The following is a 24296-nucleotide window of genomic DNA, read 5'->3' on the forward strand; positions in this document are numbered from 1 at the left end:
ACTTTTTGGACTTCCTGTATACTTTTTAAAGAAAAATTGAGGTGCTGTTTTGTTTTGCTTTGTGTTTTTTTTTTGTTTATTGGATTAAGCGTTTTCATCGAGTTTTTAATTTATTCAAAATTGTGGATTAACTGTTTGAGCCGACATTCTCATTTCAACCGTGACACGTGTATTATTAAGTTAGGTAGCGTTTGACCAATGAAGACATTAGGACCAAGTCACTATTTAGCCGAAAATATGATTATCAAGCTTCCATATCTTCGTTCGTTTGCCTTTTCATTAACTTTTGCAAAGTTATCATTTAATTAATAGACAATTCTTTGTGGATGTTCTGTCTAATTGCGGTTTTAAGAATGGTATGCGTGGAGGTCCAAGGCAAAGTATGCCAAATTAAAATAAAAACATTCGAGATTTCTGGGAAAAAAAACAAAACAAAACAAATAAATTGCTTGTTTTCAAATTACTGAAATGGTAAGAATGATATAAATTACACAGAAAGCACTAGAAACTTTAATATAAAGGGAAATAAATCTTCGATCTTATAGGAACTTTATTATTCTGAGTTATCCACTTATGATACAGAAAATATTTTTGTTCTCGGTGACATCATGATGAGTTTATCAATACATTGGAACAAACAAAATGGCGGGATAAAGTTTCCCCTGTTCCGCCTAAATAGACAGTCTCTGAAGTCGAAAACACAAATTATTCGGTTCTTTTCATAATGTTACTTTCACGTATAGGAAAGCTTCTCAGCAAATTAATATAGATGGTAATACATTCCTTTACGGTAACACACGATTTTCTTCATAGCAATCTTACATTCCCACAATTGACGGAAATAATAAAATTCTTTAATGACAGTGGCTATTCACACTCATGCAGATTTCTGATCTGAGTACCATTCAAGAGCGGTCCAAAGATTGTGATAAGGGAGCTCCATACAGATCCAGGCTATTAATATTTGCTATTTTGGCATAAATTTGGCAAGACATTAATAACAAAGTTTTCCATCAAAAGAGGGATTTCAAGGTGTTGAACCTGGTTCCACCGTTGCCATTCATTGCATATAAGGAATGGCATGTTTCTCGAAGAGGCATTGATTAATGGCTATAATAAATTAATCAAACTAATAAAAAAAAACTTTTTTAGTATATAATCAACAAATAGAAATCTTTTCATGGCATATAAAGGACAGGACAAACATCGACCAAAAGCTAACAACCGTTAAGTTTAATTAATTATAATCAGAACAATAACACATCATTTTTTAACCGATATCCCTGATGGCTGTTGTCAAGTATAAGAATAAACATTCAGAACAAATTCAAAAAGAACAAAAAATCAAAGAGCAACATAAAATGTGATCTAAACAAATAAATTGCCAACTTGCCGGTAAATGTCATACTGGATAATATTTGTAATTAGCGATCGACCGTTCGAAGAAAGCTAGCTATATTGCACTGAAAAAATATAATGAAAATACTACTTTGCACGTATAGTGAATATGACTCTCCAGATTCGTGCCATAAAATCTAGGCTAGATATTTGCACAAACCGAGCATTGAATATTTTTTGTATCTGTTCTCAATTGGTTTAAATTAATCTATTGACGTGGGTAAACATATCCCATTGTCCATAGTACCGGGTTTTCCGTTTCTATGATAACAGTTTCTGTGTCATCAGATTCAAACGTGTTTGATGTGCTTATCAATTCACCGAACTTCAAGGTTTGTCCGTCTAAATTCCATTTTAAGCCCTTTGTTGTCACATTTTTGCATGGCATACCAATGGGTATCAGCCCGCACCACAAATCCCGAAATGGAGATTTTACATTAATTTCACTTCTTCCTTCCTTATGAAGGACAGCAAGGTTACCCTCCGATATAAGATAGACTTGAATTTCTAGGTTAAAATTGAATAATGCATCGATGTTGGCAAAAACCTGGTCCATTCGGCCACCAAAAGCACCCAACACATATATGCTCGTTGCCTTTATATTAAACTTTCCATTTTTCTCAGAAATGAAGCGCAGTGCTTTTGTAAAATCATTGTAGTCTTGATCTGGCGTTGGACAAATTTCTACACCTTTACTTTGATAGAAATCTTGGCATTCTGGTTTCAAAGAGTCAAAATCTCCAATTATGCAATGCGGAATGAAAGTTTCGTCGTATTTCGATAGAGTTTCGTATAGCTCATTTGAACCTCCGTCCACAGTCAGATTATATACAGATTTTGACCAGAGTTTCTTGAGTAACTCTAGATTTGGACTTAGTGGCATATTTAGAATGACTGTCATACATGATGCTCCCTCATCATCTTCCAAGATTTGAAGTGGATGTAAAAGAGCAGTCATCTGCAATATACTTAATGTATTCCCATATATTATATTGCGAAACATTGCGAAAACGTATTGAATTGCTAGGTTGGTAAGTGGAGTGATATGTTGCTGTTTTATTTTTCTATCACTGTCAGGACAACTTGACAGATATCTATATTTTAGGTAAAATGCATACCTGATACTTTACTTGATAACCCATACGTGCTTGTACCTGCATTTGTACAACCAGATGACTGCAATATACTTAATGTATTCCCATATATTATAGGTTCGATGGTGGTTTAATTCACGTGTTTTTGTGATTTGAACTTTGGTAGAAACGAGCAAATGATTGCCTTGACCCCTTACAAAATCTATGCTTCTTATGGATCCGCCACTGAGTCTCTACCTTTGAAAGTCTTTGTTATGGTATACCCTCTGCTATTGAGTTATACATGTTATTGTTCCTTTGAATACAAATGTTTTAACATTATTGACTTACACATGTATCAACCGCAATGTATATATATCTTCAGTTTTTTGTCTTTCATCTCTTTATGCTCGTTTGCGCTTTCCGAAATGAAAAATATTAACGTAACTCCCTTTCTATCTCTTAGCATTCTGCTGGGAAAATATGCCCACTTCATTCCCCCAGTTTCCCAATCGACAGAAACGTTCAAAACGTTCAAAAACTGAAAATTTGATAAATCGCTAGACATTTTATTGTTCGAACTGTATCCTTTTTAAACTAATTGAATCATGAAAAATGAAATATGTGTGTTCATAAGTGCATGTGCATGTACATGTACAATTACAAAGTATATATATTTTTTCATAATTGAGTGTAGAATTACGTTGGAGCATGCAATTTTCTCAACAAACACGGAAAATTTTGACTTCAGACATTTCTTGAAACATTTTCAAAAAGCCTAACTTTTTTGTACTGAAAACTTTGTCAAAAGCCGACGTAGAATTGCTGAAAGTGTATACATTTATAGGAAACATAAATCGGAATAGAAAATTGTGTAAATTAGTACTTACTTTTTTTAATAATATTATAATCTGATTACTGAATACTATTAGAAATCTGACCATTTACGAACAGTTTCATTTTTGTTATGAATATTTTTTTCTGCCTCAAGTAAACGCAATTTCGATAATTATTTAAAAAAGAACAAACATATGGTGTTATTTTCTTCCATTCAAAATTTGGCGAAATTCATACCCTCTGCACGCAATTCATTATATTAATTTTCTCGGACCTCCGGTTTGAACACCTGACAGGCGGAAATTTGACGTTTTTACGTTTTTTACAAGTTTAATTGATTATAAAGAATAAGAAGGAGCATTAGTGATGAATATTCAGAACTAATAATTTATCTAGAATCAAACAGTATTCACAATTTTAATTTTTTACAAAAGTCATTTATAGTTAAGAAAGGCGTGTTTTTTTTTACAACAGGGTCGCAATAGCGTGCGCAACGTAGATATACTACTGTATGTATCATTTTAAAACTACGATTATAGTAACCAATGTTCCAACCTCCGCTTGAAAAGCGTGAGGTATACACTTAGTGATCATGCTGTCCGTCCGTTCGTCTGTTCGTCCCCAGTTCTAATTCGCAACTCAATTTGCTGAAACTGTCACTCACTCTAAATTACATGATGCCATTGCGCCCCCCTATTTTGTTTTTCATCTGAATTACTTTTTGGACTTCCTGTATACTTTTTAAAGAAAAATTGAGGTGCTGTTTTGTTTTGCTTTGTGTTTTTTTTTTTGTTTATTGGATTAAGCGTTTTCATCGAGTTTTTAATTTATTCAAAATTGTGGATTAACTGTTTGAGCCGACATTCTCATTTCAACCGTGACACGTGTATTATTAAGTTAGGTAGCGTTTGACCAATGAAGACATTAGGACCAAGTCACTATTTAGCCGAAAATATGATTATCAAGCTTCCATATCTTCGTTCGTTTGCCTTTTCATTAACTTTTGCAAAGTTATCATTTAATTAATAGACAATTCTTTGTGGATGTTCTGTCTAATTGCGGTTTTAAGAATGGTATGCGTGGAGGTCCAAGGCAAAGTATGCCAAATTAAAATAAAAACATTCGAGATTTCTGGGAAAAAAAACAAAACAAAACAAATAAATTGCTTGTTTTCAAATTACTGAAATGGTAAGAATGATATAAATTACACAGAAAGCACTAGAAACTTTAATATAAAGGGAAATAAATCTTCGATCTTATAGGAACTTTATTATTCTGAGTTATCCACTTATGATACAGAAAATATTTTTGTTCTCGGTGACATCATGATGAGTTTATCAATACATTGGAACAAACAAAATGGCGGGATAAAGTTTCCCCTGTTCCGCCTAAATAGACAGTCTCTGAAGTCGAAAACACAAATTATTCGGTTCTTTTCATAATGTTACTTTCACGTATAGGAAAGCTTCTCAGCAAATTAATATAGATGGTAATACATTCCTTTACGGTAACACACGATTTTCTTCATAGCAATCTTACATTCCCACAATTGACGGAAATAATAAAATTCTTTAATGACAGTGGCTATTCACACTCATGCAGATTTCTGATCTGAGTACCATTCAAGAGCGGTCCAAAGATTGTGATAAGGGAGCTCCATACAGATCCAGGCTATTAATATTTGCTATTTTGGCATAAATTTGGCAAGACATTAATAACAAAGTTTTCCATCAAAAGAGGGATTTCAAGGTGTTGAACCTGGTTCCACCGTTGCCATTCATTGCATATAAGGAATGGCATGTTTCTCGAAGAGGCATTGATTAATGGCTATAATAAATTAATCAAACTAATAAAAAAAAACTTTTTTAGTATATAATCAACAAATAGAAATCTTTTCATGGCATATAAAGGACAGGACAAACATCGACCAAACGCTAACAACCGTTAAGTTTAATTAATTATAATCAGAACAATAACACATCATTTTTTAACCGATATCCCTGATGGCTGTTGTCAAGTATAAGAATAAACATTCAGAACAAATTCAAAAAGAACAAAAAATCAAAGAGCAACATAAAATGTGATCTAAACAAATAAATTGCCAACTTGCCGGTAAATGTCATACTGGATAATATTTGTAATTAGCGATCGACCGTTCGAAGAAAGCTAGCTATATTGCACTGAAAAAATATAATGAAAATACTACTTTGCACGTATAGTGAATATGACTCTCCAGATTCGTGCCATAAAATCTAGGCTAGATATTTGCACAAACCGAGCATTGAATATTTTTTGTATCTGTTCTCAATTGGTTTAAATTAATCTATTGACGTGGGTAAACATATCCCATTGTCCATAGTACCGGGTTTTCCGTTTCTATGATAACAGTTTCTGTGTCATCAGATTCAAACGTGTTTGATGTGCTTATCAATTCACCGAACTTCAAGGTTTGTCCGTCTAAATTCCATTTTAAGCCCTTTGTTGTCACATTTTTGCATGGCATACCAATGGGTATCAGCCCGCACCACAAATCCCGAAATGGAGATTTTACATTAATTTCACTTCTTCCTTCCTTATGAAGGACAGCAAGGTTACCCTCCGATATAAGATAGACTTGAATTTCTAGGTTAAAATTGAATAATGCATCGATGTTGGCAAAAACCTGGTCCATTCGGCCACCAAAAGCACCCAACACATATATGCTCGTTGCCTTTATATTAAACTTTCCATTTTTCTCAGAAATGAAGCGCAGTGCTTTTGTAAAATCATTGTAGTCTTGATCTGGCGTTGGACAAATTTCTACACCTTTACTTTGATAGAAATCTTGGCATTCTGGTTTCAAAGAGTCAAAATCTCCAATTATGCAATGCGGAATGAAAGTTTCGTCGTATTTCGATAGAGTTTCGTATAGCTCATTTGAACCTCCGTCCACAGTCAGATTATATACAGATTTTGACCAGAGTTTCTTGAGTAACTCTAGATTTGGACTTAGTGGCATATTTAGAATGACTGTCATACATGATGCTCCCTCATCATCTTCCAAGATTTGAAGTGGATGTAAAAGAGCAGTCATCTGCAATATACTTAATGTATTCCCATATATTATATTGCGAAACATTGCGAAAACGTATTGAATTGCTAGGTTGGTAAGTGGAGTGATATGTTGCTGTTTTATTTTTCTATCACTGTCAGGACAACTTGACAGATATCTATATTTTAGGTAAAATGCATACCTGATACTTTACTTGATAACCCATACGTGCTTGTACCTGCATTTGTACAACCAGATGACTGCAATATACTTAATGTATTCCCATATATTATAGGTTCGATGGTGGTTTAATTCACGTGTTTTTGTGATTTGAACTTTGGTAGAAACGAGCAAATGATTGCCTTGACCCCTTACAAAATCTATGCTTCTTATGGATCCGCCACTGAGTCTCTACCTTTGAAAGTCTTTGTTATGGTATACCCTCTGCTATTGAGTTATACATGTTATTGTTCCTTTGAATACAAATGTTTTAACATTATTGACTTACACATGTATCAACCGCAATGTATATATATCTTCAGTTTTTTGTCTTTCATCTCTTTATGCTCGTTTGCGCTTTCCGAAATGAAAAATATTAACGTAACTCCCTTTCTATCTCTTAGCATTCTGCTGGGAAAATATGCCCACTTCATTCCCCCAGTTTCCCAATCGACAGAAACGTTCAAAACGTTCAAAAACTGAAAATTTGATAAATCGCTAGACATTTTATTGTTCGAACTGTATCCTTTTTAAACTAATTGAATCATGAAAAATGAAATATGTGTGTTCATAAGTGCATGTGCATGTACATGTACAATTACAAAGTATATATATTTTTTCATAATTGAGTGTAGAATTACGTTGGAGCATGCAATTTTCTCAACAAACACGGAAAATTTTGACTTCAGACATTTCTTGAAACATTTTCAAAAAGCCTAACTTTTTTGTACTGAAAACTTTGTCAAAAGCCGACGTAGAATTGCTGAAAGTGTATACATTTATAGGAAACATAAATCGGAATAGAAAATTGTGTAAATTAGTACTTACTTTTTTTAATAATATTATAATCTGATTACTGAATACTATTAGAAATCTGACCATTTACGAACAGTTTCATTTTTGTTATGAATATTTTTTTCTGCCTCAAGTAAACGCAATTTCGATAATTATTTAAAAAAGAACAAACATATGGTGTTATTTTCTTCCATTCAAAATTTGGCGAAATTCATACCCTCTGCACGCAATTCATTATATTAATTTTCTCGGACCTCCGGTTTGAACACCTGACAGGCGGAAATTTGACGTTTTTACGTTTTTTACAAGTTTAATTGATTATAAAGAATAAGAAGGAGCATTAGTGATGAATATTCAGAACTAATAATTTATCTAGAATCAAACAGTATTCACAATTTTAATTTTTTACAAAAGTCATTTATAGTTAAGAAAGGCGTGTTTTTTTTTACAACAGGGTCGCAATAGCGTGCGCAACGTAGATATACTACTGTATGTATCATTTTAAAACTACGATTATAGTAACCAATGTTCCAACCTCCGCTTGAAAAGCGTGAGGTATACACTTAGTGATCATGCTGTCCGTCCGTTCGTCTGTTCGTCCCCAGTTCTAATTCGCAACTCAATTTGCTGAAACTGTCACTCACTCTAAATTACATGATGCCATTGCGCCCCCCATTTTGTTTTTCATCTGAATTACTTTTTGGACTTCCTGTATACTTTTTAAAGAAAAATTGAGGTGCTGTTTTGTTTTGCTTTGTGTTTTTTTTTTGTTTATTGGATTAAGCGTTTTCATCGAGTTTTTAATTTATTCAAAATTGTGGATTAACTGTTTGAGCCGACATTCTCATTTCAACCGTGACACGTGTATTATTAAGTTAGGTAGCGTTTGACCAATGAAGACATTAGGACCAAGTCACTATTTAGCCGAAAATATGATTATCAAGCTTCCATATCTTCGTTTGCATTTTCAGTAACTTTTGCAAAGTTATCATTTAATTAATAGACAATTCTTTGTGGGTGTTCTGTCTAATTGTGGTTTTAAGAATGGTGTCCGTGAAGGTTCAAGGCAAAGTATGCCAAATTAAAATAAAAACATTCGAGATTTCTGGGAAAAAAAACAAAACAAAACAAATAAATTGCTTGTTTTCAAATTACTGAAATGGTAAGAATGATATAAATTACACAGAAAGCACTAGAAACTTTAATATAAAGGGAAATAAATCTTCGATCTTATAGGAACTTTATTATTCTGAGTTATCCACTTATGATACAGAAAATATTTTTGTTCTCGGTGACATCATGATGAGTTTATCAATACATTGGAACAAACAAAATGGCGGGATAAAGTTTCCCCTGTTCCGCCTAAATAGACAGTCTCTGAAGTCGAAAATACAAATTATTCGGTTCTTTTCATAATGTTACTTTCACGTATAGGAAAGCTTCTCAGCAAATTAATATAGATGGTAATACATTCCTTTACGGTAACACACGATTTTCTTCATAGCAATCTTACATTCCCACAATTGACGGAAATAATAAAATTCTTTAATGACAGTGGCTATTCACACTCATGCAGATTTCTGATCTGAGTACCATTCAAGAGCGGTCCAAAGATTGTGATAAGGGAGCTCCATACAGATCCAGGCTATTAATATTTGCTATTTTGGCATAAATTTGGCAAGACATTAATAACAAAGTTTTCCATCAAAAGAGGGATTTCAAGGTGTTGAACCTGGTTCCACCGTTGCCATTCATTGCATATAAGGAATGGCATGTTTCTCGAAGAGGCATTGATTAATGGCTATAATAAATTAATCAAACTAATAAAAAAAAACTTTTTTAGTATATAATCAACAAATAGAAATCTTTTCATGGCATATAAAGGACAGGACAAACATCGACCAAAAGCTAACAACCGTTAAGTTTAATTAATTATAATCAGAACAATAACACATCATTTTTTAACCGATATCCCTGATGGCTGTTGTCAAGTATAAGAATAAACATTCAGAACAAATTCAAAAAGAACAAAAAATCAAAGAGCAACATAAAATGTGATCTAAACAAATAAATTGCCAACTTGCCGGTAAATGTCATACTGGATAATATTTGTAATTAGCGATCGACCGTTCGAAGAAAGCTAGCTATATTGCACTGAAAAAATATAATGAAAATACTACTTTGCACGTATAGTGAATATGACTCTCCAGATTCGTGCCATAAAATCTAGGCTAGATATTTGCACAAACCGAGCATTGAATATTTTTTGTATCTGTTCTCAATTGGTTTAAATTAATCTATTGACGTGGGTAAACATATCCCATTGTCCATAGTACCGGGTTTTCCGTTTCTATGATAACAGTTTCTGTGTCATCAGATTCAAACGTGTTTGATGTGCTTATCAATTCACCGAACTTCAAGGTTTGTCCGTCTAAATTCCATTTTAAGCCCTTTGTTGTCACATTTTTGCATGGCATACCAATGGGTATCAGCCCGCACCACAAATCCCGAAATGGAGATTTTACATTAATTTCACTTCTTCCTTCCTTATGAAGGACAGCAAGGTTACCCTCCGATATAAGATAGACTTGAATTTCTAGGTTAAAATTGAATAATGCATCGATGTTGGCAAAAACCTGGTCCATTCGGCCACCAAAAGCACCCAACACATATATGCTCGTTGCCTTTATATTAAACTTTCCATTTTTCTCAGAAATGAAGCGCAGTGCTTTTGTAAAATCATTGTAGTCTTGATCTGGCGTTGGACAAATTTCTACACCTTTACTTTGATAGAAATCTTGGCATTCTGGTTTCAAAGAGTCAAAATCTCCAATTATGCAATGCGGAATGAAAGTTTCGTCGTATTTCGATAGAGTTTCGTATAGCTCATTTGAACCTCCGTCCACAGTCAGATTATATACAGATTTTGACCAGAGTTTCTTGAGTAACTCTAGATTTGGACTTAGTGGCATATTTAGAATGACTGTCATACATGATGCTCCCTCATCATCTTCCAAGATTTGAAGTGGATGTAAAAGAGTAGGGGATATTTTTGACATTGTTCTGGTGACTCTGTTGAAAGAAAGAAATCAATTGTTATAAGAATACTCCATAGTCAATAACATCTAGTTTCCCGTGTACACATAACTATCGTTAATTTTAAACAACTTCTTGGTTGACAATTTAGATTTACTTATGATTTTTGTCAATCCATACTGGTATCTAAACCTATATTTATCAAAATGCATGTAACTATATGGTCTTACTATAATTGTTCATACATGTAACTATCACATTATGCAAACACAAAATACATTTTACAAGATGCATCAAAAGACGTTAATTTATTCGTGTAAGTTCTGGTATATTATTTAAATGCACTCCAGAAAGTTCTTCAATGAGCAGCACAGTTGGTATCTTGTAAAAAGCAGGGACACAGGAGTAAGCTTTAGTGTTTCGCGCTGTTTATTTTGTTTTGTACAAATTTGTCGGCCATTTGGTTTACTCAGTGTTGGTTTGTCCATGCCTCACTGTAAAATGCACAGATGGTAAATATGAGAAAATATGAGTGTCAAACATGTACTTAGGGGGGGGGTGTTTGATTTGATGCAACTGAGTTGTCCCACAGTGTAAATAATTGTAAACTATAATGCTACTAGTATAAGTTTATATCAGGGACCAGGGACTTCATATTACAGTCCCTGCAGGGACTTTATATTACACTCTCTGGTTAAGACAAAGCCAGATAGTATACACATAGCATATAAACAACTTGAATAATTTGAGACATTATATATAAGTTCTCAAAATTTATAATTTTGTTGTTTTTTTTCAAAAACTTGGTCCATTAAACAATATATATTTAACCGAATTAAATAGATAAAGAATAAGAGTTACATTGCGAATTGTTCTCGAGCGCACAAAATTGCCGAGAGAACAGCTGGGTACCCGGTTATGCACCCTATGTCAGTGAATCTTCATATTTTCCCGCTTTTTTTCAGTTTCAAACCCGGAATGGGGTCCGATAACATTTCGCTATTTACAATATTTTGTTGGTAAACAAAACAACATGGGCTGGTAACCGAGGTAATTACTATCCTTTTTTTCAATTTAAAACGTCAAGAAAAAAAATATATTTATAATGACAATTGCCAGACGGTGTTTTTCAGGATATTCATTACCATTCGACAAATATTGGCTTTATTTCACTGCAAATATCCCTCTTGTCAAGTCTTGAATATTAGTGTATATTAGTACAAAAATTGCAAAAGAGCCTGTGGTACGACCATACCTCATTATTCTCTATTTTTTAATTGATTTTCACACCTCCTTAACAGTGTGAGATAAATATTTATTGCCTCTAGAGAGATTCAAGTTCTGATTGGCCGAAATAGTAAGGGTGGATGGGTTGTAGCTGCGAAACGTAGCTCTAACAATCGAAAATTCAAAAAAAAAAAAAAAAGATCAAGAGCTACGATTTCGCAGCTAGATAGGTTGTTATGTGATTGTATCACATTGTCTATCTGTTCTCATGGTCGAAAGCAATGTGATGTTTTTAACATTGTCCTCACGTAACAACTGTTTGACATCATAGACCGATAAAATCTAGGATTTCCGCCATGTTACAGATGCAAAATGACAGCCAAATTAATTTTTTGTTTTTATAAAAGGCAGTGTTTCCGTGTCTGCATGTATACATGTATGTACTCTACTAAAATATGGCAATTTCAATGGTCAAGAGCATTTTCTTGTTGAATGTACATTTTTTTTGTACATGCACATCTGCAACAGATGGGACTCAAGTTGACTGAAACAGAAGACTGTATGTATTTAACATTTGATTTCAGCAAGATAAGTAGTGTTTAAGATCATTGTATTGCTAATTTGGGGGCCAGGCGTCGGTTTCACAAAAAGGCGTAAGTGTGAAATTGATCATAAATCATGACGTCAGAATGCTATTTTAGTCTATGCCATCATTACTTACGATCAACTTTACACTTACGACTTTTTGTGAAATCGAGACCTGGTACTCAATAAATTCCCCAGGAATTCAGTTATATCCCATTCTGTCTGACATTTAAATGTACAATATTCTGAAACACATGCATTAATGGAATCTTACATTGTATTACAGTTTTCAGATGTCACACATTATTCATTTCTCATATCCTGGAGCTCTAGAATATTTTTTTCAAAAGAAAGTCCAGTTTTGGGTGCATATCAATGTAAAACAGAATGATCATTTAACTAGTAACTAAATATTTTGTGTATTACTTTCAAACATAGTGACATACAAATGTATATTGCAAGATCAGAAATTTTGTTAATTATTCAGTTTATTGATAAAATCATCAGATTATAAAACAGGGTGTTCTTGACCAATAAAATTGTAGTATTTTAGTTGTGTATGTGGAGATACTGCCCTTTGAAAATTTTTTAGGAAACAGACTCTACAACTTTAGCTCATCAGTTATGAAATTTCTCACATCTGGAGAAATAAATTTTCAAAGTTTTTATATCTCAGCATGCCAAGATGTTAAAACTGTAAAAAATTATTTCTTGAGAAGTGGTTAATTTCCATAATCAGCTTGCTATTTCCATATACTCTATATTTACTAAGTCATACTTAGTATAAAATTAAATTGTTTTGACCTTTTGAACTTCACTTCAAAGCTCAATGTATCATACATGTATTATGCCAAACAGCGGTCAGGCCCAAGTTGGGGGGAAGGTTGAATAACAAAACAACATTTATGATTCAATACACACATGCATGCATACAGACATACAATGTACAATACAAAATGTAAGAATTACTAAAAGATACAATGTAAATATAGCATGTAGACACATGTAGTTTGATATTTTAAGACATTCAAGTATCGATACTCAAAACTCTATCACTACTAACCACCACAAACTGCCAACTGCATGTACATATACATAAGACATCAATGAAATATCAATTTAAATTACCTTATTTGGGATTCATTATGAACCCATAATCTGTCATTATTCATTTGCATAATTTTACGTAACAAAACTGAAATAAGATTGGTCATTGTTCATTTATTCATCAGTGATTAGTTAATAGTCAGTCATTGATGTGTCAAAAAGTTGTACACATTGGCTATGGGACTGTATGAGACAAGATACACATGTGTCTACAAATGTAGCAATTAACACATTATTAATGTTAAGTTCTGCTACTGTATGCTATTTCCTTTAGTTAAAAACTTACACATTTGAGCCCATATCCCTTTTTAATATACAAATGTAATATACATATACACATGTAACATGTTTTTTTTTTTTGTAGGTGTAAATATGTACTGCAATGTGCCTGTTGATTGAATAAAATTTCAAAGAAGGCAGCAAAATGGGATGTGCAGTAGTAAAAACAAACGGTAAACATATATGTATACATGTACATTGTTATGTACAAGAATAGAAAAAAGAATGATAAATGGTGGAATGCAACAGCTGCACGAGCATACATTGCACATGTATAACCTAAATAAAAAGTGTAAACACTTGTAGACTCCAGAGATCACCAAAATGTCTTTTTTTTTCTTAATTTAGCTTTTGACGTGTCATTTCTGTATGGAGTAGTCCATATTTCTTCTGACCCTGCAATCCACCACTTTTTGATATTGATATTGATACATGTATATCAGATTTTGACATACATGTATTGATATCCAAAAAGAAGTGTTGAAAGGTCAAGGGAAATTTGGACTAGTTTTTGAGGAGTTACAAAGAAGTCCCATACATGTAACTCACAATTTGTCAAAGAGCAGAACATTATTCCTCCTTGCAAGATTTTTTTAACGCATTAGCATCATGAGGATATTAACATGTAAGTGTTACAAGAAAAAAGATACTTTTCTTTTCTCTTTACATGTTTTGTGAAGGACTAGCTATCTAGTTCAAGATCAACTGTTAGCTTAAGTGTAGAATTGTCAATAAAATACATATTATAATTTGTAAGCTTCTTATTAAATTTTTTGATCTTACATGTAGATGTTGATATTGGTATATTGAATAAAATTTACTATTTCATAATCAATCACATCATGAAAGTGTCTGAAATTGCTTTGTGGTGAATCACAACCAGATTTTCTCCTTATAGAATGAGACATGTACATATACATGTACCTCTGTAGGGGAAATCTAAAGAAAATATTTTATTGAAGCTAACATCCTTATAGTACTAGTAAAAGATGCTATCAGTTATGTAAAACAGGATGTCATTATAAAGTTAAGCAATAAAGGAGCACATTATGTAGTAAATGGGAATGATACATGTAAATATATTGGCCAGTCCAGAGATTTAAGTAGCAGTCTTTGCAAGTATCATGCAAAATCTGAAAAATTTGATACACCCCAAAAAAGGCTACATATTTTTATTTTTAGTAATTAAATTGTTTTATGGGTCTATACTTTGAAATGTGTAATTATTCATTCAAATCTGCCTGCTCCTAGGAGAGAATCAACAATGAAAATCCAGACAGACAGACAGACAATTCTTTATTATAGTCTCACCTCTATCTGACATATTATATAAACATTTAAAAGCAATATATATGATTCTAAAAGTTAATGGTTCACATTTGTCTAATACCATTATTATCAATATACAAAAAAAACCATATACATTTAAAACTTTATGTTGTCAAATTAGAGCCACTCTTTTCAAAGAGTTATGAGAGACTTTAAATAAGTAATTAAAATACTATATATATACATTTTCATTTTAATATATTATATTAACAGAAATTACCTATATAAAATATTTCTTCTATTTCATGAAACATCATGGCAGATTTTGGCTGAATAAAAGAACATTTTTTCATCACTAAATAAAAATATGAATTTTTCTTCATCAGTTAAATTATCAAAATTGTCATTAAAAGATTTAGCCCGAATAAAAATATCTTCTCTCAAATGTGAATACACCGGACAATGCAAAATGACATGTTTCTCATCCTCAATATTACCATTATCCATACATACATTATTAAAACACAATCTATTTTCACTCAAAATACCTTCATATCTGCCAGTTTCTATTTTTAATGGTGCAACACCACAACGAAATTTAGAAAAAGCACTTCTGTATCTACCAGGTATACGTGTTTGTAAATATCGTTCTACTCCATACCCTTGCTTAAAAATTCTGTAAGTTCTCAGCTTACTATGATTATTACTATTTAAATCATTGAACCATTTATTCTTAAAATTTTCAAAATTTATATTTTCTAACATATTTATAGAACTTTTGTTAAATATAAAATCTGTATTACAAAAATGGTTTACATTTAGCTCTCTAAATTTACTATGTACTCTAAAGTTCCAATTCTTTGTTCTATTATTACAATTTCTATTTGTCCATAAAAGACTTTTTTATTAAGTCTATTATTACACATTTTTTGTAAATCTTGACCACATTCTAAAAACACATGACCACTGCTTAATTATACAAGACGACCAGCCCATGTCACCATAAAGTGAAAGATTTGGGGTATATTTAACGACCCCCATAAAGAAACGCATTGCTCTATTTTTTACAGCATTAATACATGAAAAGTCTCTACAGCCCCATATAGGTCTTGTATTCTTTGCCCCTTAGGCTTCTGTAGTATACCTTAAATTTTCATGATTTAAAAAAAAAATAAACAAGGAGTTTCAATTTAACTTTTGACCATGTTTTTCAATTAAGAAAATGTCAAAAATAATTTTTAGGTACATTTTAGAAAAAAAAGGCACAAATTTTGGTACACCAGGACAGATCAAACTAAAAATAGACTTTTTCTACTTTCACTTTTATTTTGAGTTCATAAAATAGACCCCTTTTCTGAAGCATTAATTTTCATGAAAATACTGTGTTTCCTCAAGAACAAGTTCTTTGTGTCATTGCTTGATATTTACCCTGTACTTTTGATGAAAAATGATAGTCATTTGCCAAGAACAAAAAACAGGAAAAGGCAAAAAGAAGGCACAATATATTTTTTAGCCTCCATGTTTTGACGTACACCCGCTCAGGAATATGTAATACAAGACTGTTGCCAATAGATTCTATTGTATTTGAGTCTCATTTACAGAGTTAACTCCCTTAATTTTGAAGTCTACAGTGCATTCTATATAATTTTTATCTCCGAAGAACAGGGGTTATATGAAAAACTGAATGTTAATTTCTGTTAACTATGGCAATTGAAAAATTTTTTTTTTTAAATTATGTACGCTTTTTAGCCATGAATCATATTTTGCATGATTTTTAACTGGAGTGGTACTTAAGATCTAGGACTCAAAATATTCCATATATACATTATATTCACTTTTATTAATAATTGTTTGACAATTCATTCAATGTTCTATGTTTTCTATGTATTTTTCATAATTTATACATTACATATATATCATTAAAAAAATTATATATAAAAAAAATACATTTATAAGCTAGGGACAGGCAATTCACCTTGGGGACCCCACTTTTGAATTCATCTATGAAATGTGTGTCCATTCAATCATGGGATGAAGCTTTATTTGTAAATGTACATATTCAAGATGTTTTAAAAATCTATAGATGGTCCAGCTTATGATCAAATTCAAATAGGTGTATATTTATGACAGGCATGACTTTCATTTTTACAGGACAGAGGGTGTTTATCTATTTCCTTGCAAGGCCCTTTAAACACGAAATGGCCTGAAAAAAATGTTTAAAACCAAGATATTAATAATTATACATGTTAGAAACAAAAGATGTGTGATTTTGCAAACAGGTTCAGAGCAGGATCTGGACACTTTGAAAAGAAGGGGTGCCAGCCAAGGTTCCTCAGGAAAAAAGGGGGTGCTAGAACATTATTTGCCATTTTTGGTCAAGTGTACACACAAAAATGAGAATTTTTCCAATGAAAAGGGCCAACCCCCTGCAACCTCTCTGGAGCTACCACAGCAAGTTCATGAATTGCAAGCTATAGTTCTAATATGCTTGGTACATGACATATCCCACAGAACAGGAAATTGAAGTCAGACAGCAACGATGTATACATATAAAGTTGGATACCCCATTTAAATCAATGTGTCCAGTGACAGCCAAGATTTTTATGACATTATAGTGGAAAATAGTAAAGTACTTCGCACAAAACAGGAAGTTGATTTTGGACAACAACCAAAATTGCTTACAACATATGGCCCATCTATATGAATAAGAAGTCACATACTAAATTTAAAATAAGTCCACCCATTTGGGGTTGAGTTACGTGTAATGGTGATGAAATTCATGTAGACTGGTACATAAATCTCTGACTTGAATGTTAGAGAACCAACCGTCCCTGAGTTTACTGTATATAGACAGATGGACATTGAAGGAGATTCAAATCTACAGTGCAAAGTGAAAGCATGTTACAATTTTTTTTCACAAGTTTGCAACTGGATCAGGAAACAACCACATACAGTGTATTTATACGAAAAACCTGTCAATACATTGACACAGTGGTTTGTCTGGGTAATTTGGGAAATGCCTTATTTATGCAATTTGGGAAAAAAATTATCAACTTTGCCATATGGGAGTCAAAATTAGGGAGTAAAGTTAAAATTTTTGGGAATATTGCATGATTTTTATTTAATTTTCTTTGGGGAAGGGTTCTTTTGTAGGATTCTGCTGAATGCTAGAAAAATCCACAAGATATTGATACATAAATAGCCTCTTTCAAATCATTGTAATTTTATTTTGTAGATCCCAATGTTCCAAGATGTGCAGCAAACAATTATCCAAGGAATCCAGCTTATGCAAATCAGCCTCAGAGGAATTTAGGTACATGTACAATGTACATTAATTTCAGACAATCATTTGCCACCCACCCTGATATATTTGTTGGATTGTTGCATGGACCATTCTTTAAAAATAACATTCAGTTTGTGACTTTGAAGGCTTTCCAAGGAATTGAATCCTTTTATTTCATGAACAATTGTAAACATTTTTTCTCTAAGAGTTAAGACATTTTAAACAATGTTTAAATGGTATTTTTTAATAGCTGCTCCAGTAAATGTACCTGTTGGACCAGATGGTGGTAGGGACCATGTAGGAGAAGTCATGATTGCAGGTATCATAATTAACTGTCTTAAGTGTCAGTATGTGTAAGAATCAGGCAGTGGGCGAAACATGTTATGAAAAAACTCACCATTTTGGTAGTTTCATTTGACTATTTTCACCATTAGAATCAAGTAAAACAGACAAAACTTACCAGTATCATGCTGGCCCATTGAGTTACAATTTCATTGAAATGCAGTGAAAATAAATATTTCAAGGGTAGATAACGCTGTCAAAAACTTCATTTTTCTAAGATACTATTGAAAAATTTCTGAGTAAAGCCAGTAATGCAGAAATCAAATAGAGAAAGTTTCCTTGAGTGATATTACACTGTCAGATCGGTGGGGTTTGTATATGCAAGTTTCTGATTTTTCCCATTTTGCCTGATTCTTACAAACACTTACACTTAATTAATATACCCAGTGAAAACTTCTGTGATAATTATGGCAGTGATATTGTTTGCCAGAAACTAACTTTAAAATAAGGATGCATGTATTTAACTTTTATTTTGGTTAACTGATATAGTATCCATAATTTCAACTAAAATTTCAAAGTTTTGTATATTTACTTTGTTATTTCCAAATGACAAAAAAAGTTGACATATATTTTCACAATAAAGAAGTTTTCAAAATGACATACAGTATCACTGTATTTTTGTTTAGGCAGAAATATCATGGTGTTTCAATCTGCATACTCTCCTGTATGCTTTACATGAGAAATCTTAGGATAATCAACTACATTAAAGCATGATATATAACCATCCCCCTTTTTGTGACAGTGGCAGTGAAAGTGACAGAGGAACATAGAAGTGATATCCATCTGTCCTTTTTACACTGCTTGTCAGTTCCCTACCACATTTGGTAGGATGTATTATAAATAAGTGTAGATGTGCATGATTCACCATCAGTTTTGTAGGAGTTATTTAAACATGATTGAAAAGGATAGAAACATGTTAATCATGCATCAGTGTGACATGTTTTACTGTTATTTTATTTCAACAAAATGCAGTTAAATTTGTTGACTCTATTTGTTCCCCAGTGAGCAGTATTTTCAAATTGCCCACAAATTGATGTAGTCTGTCTTTAGGTGTATGTTAATACCAATTTATTTTGAGTAGGATCATAACCCAATATGATTTTTCCCTTTAATGAAAACACAATAGCATAATAAATAAGTATGACTTAAAAAATCTATTTTTAACTAGATGCTTCCTTTGTGAAAGTTTATATTTTAATTTTAGTGGAGAGCATAAACTGATGGAAATGTTCATTTTAAAGTGACAGATTATCTCCCTTTGCATGGAAAATTCTGTTTCTAGCTCTTGTACAATGTAGTTTTACAAAAAAAATGTAAATCAGATAGTTCTACTAAATGTTCAATGTAAGGCCTGTTCTTTACATATAGAGTATGGGAGAGGATTTACAAGTGTTGCAATCATGTTGTATTTTAGACAAAATTTAGCTTTAGCGAAGTCTAAATTTCAAATAATGACTATTAAAGCCAACAGTTTGATTGACTGAATTATTCTGCATGGCTCATAAAATTCTTTGGTATAAACGTGGGAACCTATATCTTTTTAAAATAATAAAAATCAACATATTTTTTGGTCATGGGAAAGTTGTACATATGACTATAGTGAAAAGAATGTCACTAAATTGCATGTTACGTAATGAAGTATAGAACTTGTTACATAACATCACCTTTAGTTTGAAAATTAAAATGTCAGAACTAAATTTTTGTTTGGTTATTAGCACCCAAATGCTATAATTTACCATCTACTTATAACTAATGGGCCATGCATTCTTGACTATGTTACAAGCTAAACAATACTTGCTTTCAAAAAGATGAGGAGAATAAAGTTAAAAGTCTAATTAAAGTGTCACCTGTAAAGATCCAACCTTGAAAAACCATAAACCTGTTCAAAAACAGTCAGTTATCTGTTTTTTTTTTTGACATATTTTTAATTTACTATTTACTCACTTTTTCTAGTCTCTTATGATTCTTCTAAGGGAGGTACCAGAGTGAAACTTTATTTTCACATTATGTAAAACTTGCAGTGTGACTCAGCCTAAAGTAAGCATAACTCCCACAAGAAGTACATGGGGTAATATGTTCATTCAATACTTTAATTGTGGGCACTGTCTTGGTGGACTGGTGGTGGCATGTTTGCCCTCAAGTGCAGGCAGTCGTGGGTTAAATCCCTATATACCAAGTAATACCAAGACTATAAATTGAAGTCACTATTTCTCTGCTGAGCACACAGTATTTGTTAAAAGAGAGTGTCAGCGTAGTACAATGCAGGGTCAACAAGATGCATCAATTTCCTGGTCCTAAAATGTATGAAATATCTACCATTTAATGTGAAATACAATAATAATCTGTTAATTGAGCTCTGGGAATTAGACTTTTCTTTGCTTTATTATTTTCATGAAGAATACAAAATGTAATACCATAATCTATTTTCCCTGTTCTGTTGTACAATAAATGGATATGAACTGTTCTATGCCTTTTACAAACTGCTTTTTTTTTATATTCTTTCTCGAGGGGGTCCAGGTCCATGATTCAGGGTGGGTGGGGATAAGCCAAATTAATGGCTGAGTAGAGTGAGGCACAAATGTTTAGGCTATGATTTGAGAAAATCTAAGTTTAATGCAATTTTTTATCTCAAATTTAAAGGTGAGTGGGGGTTCATTGAGTATAAATCATTCCTGTAAGTCCTTGTCTTGGGTATAAATTAATCCTTGGTTCTGTCTCACACTTTTGGTTTTCAAAAATGAACTAAAAATAACTTAAGAACTGCTCAACTAAATCTTTCCTTAAATTCATAAAATGCATTGGACCATATATAAGTTGTCCAGTTTAATTTTGGTGTATATTGGATTTGCTATTCAGCATTATGATTATTTGTTTCTTTGCAAATTTTGCAGAGGTTGATATCTGTGAACGTGCAGTGGGAGGCATTAACACAATCAGTTGCTTAGCAGACCAAGGCCAAAATAGTTTTTAGTAAAAGATAATTCATGCAAAAAAAATGTATTTTTTATTTTTAGGGAAGGGGCTGTAGAACATCCCCCATTCGAATCAGCCAAAGTTGTGCAGCTTTCTCTTCTTCTGCAATTATCTTATGTATGAACTGGTCTTTTAGTTTTAGGGGAGGGGTTTTAGAACACCCCCTCTGAATAAGCTACAGGTATGCAGATTTTTATCTTGAGTATTAAATGGACATTTCAGGAGCAATATTAAGCCATGGACACTATGGTCACTGTGGTTATGGTATGGGAGGAGATTTAGGACCTACATTATATAATCCAATGACTGGTGGATACAGTGACTTCTAAACTGAAGAGATACAGTGACTTCTAAACTAAAGAGATACAGTGACTTCTAAACTTAAGAGATACAGTGACTTCTAAACTAAAGAGATACAGTGACTTCTAAACTGAAGAGATACAGTAACTTCTGAAATAGACTGAGGAGATACAGTAACTTCAAACTAACGGCTGTCAAAGTATTTAATGGCTTCTTAATCAGACTTATGGGGACACTTGTTTGATTTTAAGTAGCTGTCTTTGTAAGAATCATGCAAAATCTGAAAAATGTGATACACCCCAAAAAAGGCTACATATTTTTATTTTTGTAATTAAGTTGTTTGATGGGTCTTTATTATGAAATGTGTAATTATTCATTCAAATCAGCCTGCTCTTAGGAGATAATCAACATTGAAAATCCAATAGATTCATTGTATTTGAGTGTCATTTACAGAGTTATCTCCCTTACTTTTGAATTGTACAGTGCATTCTATACAATTTTTATCTCCTCAGAGCGAGTTATATGAAAAACCAAATGTTAATTTCTGTTTACTAAAGCATTTTAAACAAGATACCAAGATAAAAATATGTAGGCTTTCCAACCATGTATCACATTTTGCATGATTCTTAGCTGGAGTGTTACTTAAGTGGACTCTGAAGAATCTTAAAATACATATTTTGATTCAGACATTTTTTTAAAACCAATAATGGAGAACAAAAAGTTGTGATCCTTTCAAATAACTGTGATCCAAATATTTTGCCTTTACAAATATGAGAATGAAATAATTTGATTTTATGTACATTAATTTGTACAATGTATGTGAAAAGCCCCCACTCAATATTGAATGGTTGTCCCTTAAAGTGATGAAACTAAGGTGTAACTAGCATTTATAGATATCTCTTAGTTTAAGGGCAAGATGTCAGATTTATTACTTTGTAGAGAGCTCACCACAACCCTTAAGATCAAAGCATTTTGGTTTTTTGTCAGCAGTTTTAAAATTTGACTTGTACAAACATAAACAATTTTTGATATTCAAGTAGTGTATTTTATAGCCAATTGAATTGGATTGTCTCCCTTATATTACAATTTCAATACACATATAAAATGATGACTGGTTTATAATTAAGGTAATAAACATGAAATTGATATTTTAGCTTAAGATGTATGACCTTCTTGAATAGTAGAGTCAAGTTGACCTAATATTTTGCATATAATTAAATCCTTAAAACAAATGACCTTTATTAATTTTGTACAGTGAATAATACAGTTTTCTAATTTTACAATTGTAATATATAAATTTGTGGACTGATTAGTTTGATGTTACTGAATAAACCCTTTTAGAATGGTTACAAACTTTGAGGCACTATTTCAACCTACGAAATTTCAGAAAGTTAGGTTATTATATAATATTGGAATGTTGACATTGAGCTAATAATAATTTGACTACTCTCAAGGAGGGGGCACCAGCTTTATTGCATTGCTTGCTACAAATCTTGCAATTTCAGATCTAGTAATGATGAGGAAAAAAGTAAGAGGTATTATAATTACTGATTCTGAAGTGTTAAAATTAACTCTTTTGGGAAGATTAACTATTTTGAGAAGAAAGGACAATAATTTTTTTCTAAAATGGGGGTTTTCTGTCACAGTTGTTTATGTTTAACGTACATTGAGTACATGTAGTAGCAATGGAGGATCCAGGGGAGGGTTTGTAAAAATAATTTGTCAATTGCATTATCATGCAACATTTGGGCACAAATGAAAAAATAAGAGCCTAGAACCCAAGTTTATTTTCCCCATTCTCTGGATCCTCCACTGACAAGTATGTGAGAAAATATATTTTAAAAATGTGATGTTCAATATATACATATGTTTATGGCCCAAAATGTGCTTGGCAAATCAATGAAACTAACGTTCATATAATTATAATTTTTGATGCAATAACCAAGATAATTATGATCGTACATGTATATTGCTAAATCTGGGGAAGACATTTTTATAGGGTTCTACCTCTTTTAAATGTTCATTCGTTACATTTATATTATAAATACCATAGATAATGTACTGTAACTGTTTTTAGATATTTGTATTTTCTGATTTTGAGCTTATAATTTCTTAAAAAACTATTTTTTATTTATATTTATAGATGTAAATGTAGTCTAAGTTTTTAATTTTTTCTCTTATGGAAATTATTTATTTTCACCATTATGATGTTATTACCTCTATTTTTATAAAATAATACAAATGTTCATGACCATGTTATTTTCTTAACTAATACCCAGAACTATAAGATGATTGCAGTAGTTCATATGGTTAGAACTGGGCGTATTAAAAAACACAAACCACAAAGGTTTGGGTATATATAAATCACAATCACACTATCTGTCAATTGTCTGTTTGTCTGTATATACATTTTCTAAGCCCAGTTCCTTCTATATAATCCATGGACTACAAAAGGAAAGTTCAAACAATGACCCCCATCTCTGCAGAATTTATTGGACTATGATTTTACGGTACTAAAATATGTCTTCTTTCATAATGTACG

General features: G+C 32.1%; 1 protein-coding gene, 1 long non-coding RNA gene and 2 pseudogenes across 14 annotated transcripts in view; 1 reads left to right on the forward strand and 3 right to left on the reverse strand.

The window, feature by feature from the left end:
- Nucleotides 1-1130: 1130 nt before the first annotated feature.
- On the reverse strand, nt 1131-2356 carry LOC148605021 (thiamine pyrophosphokinase 1 pseudogene; annotated as a pseudogene).
- A 2799-nt stretch (nt 2357-5155) lies between these two features.
- On the reverse strand, nt 5156-6381 carry LOC148605022 (thiamine pyrophosphokinase 1 pseudogene; annotated as a pseudogene).
- A 2793-nt stretch (nt 6382-9174) lies between these two features.
- The window catches only part of LOC148605023 (thiamine pyrophosphokinase 1-like), a 33588-nt gene continuing 18466 nt past the window's right edge, over nt 9175-24296 (reverse strand). For 8 of the 13 annotated variants that reach the window (XM_088550419.1, XM_088550414.1, XM_088550417.1 and 5 more), the window contains one exon: nt 9175-10425. In XM_088550419.1, the coding sequence (XP_088406545.1) occupies nt 9651-10412 (762 nt within the window). In that variant the 5' untranslated portion in view covers nt 10413-10425 and the 3' untranslated portion in view covers nt 9175-9650. Of the gene's footprint in view, nt 10426-20425; nt 20776-24296 lie in introns of those variants that run through there. The other 5 variants (XM_088550420.1, XM_088550422.1, XM_088550418.1 and 2 more) reach the window with 2 other exon arrangements.
- LOC148605024 (uncharacterized) lies at nt 11395-24290 on the forward strand. Its single transcript, XR_015916147.1, has 5 exons — nt 11395-11439; nt 13673-13760; nt 18092-18169; nt 18390-18458; nt 21677-24290. It is a non-coding gene; the product is annotated as an uncharacterized LOC148605024 (long non-coding RNA).

Source organism: Perna viridis, chromosome 10 (assembly GCF_037379345.1).
Source record: "Perna viridis isolate PV_CMFRI_1.1 ecotype Kerala chromosome 10, ASM3737934v1, whole genome shotgun sequence".
In the NCBI taxonomy this organism is placed as follows: Eukaryota; Metazoa; Mollusca; class Bivalvia; order Mytilida; family Mytilidae; genus Perna; species Perna viridis.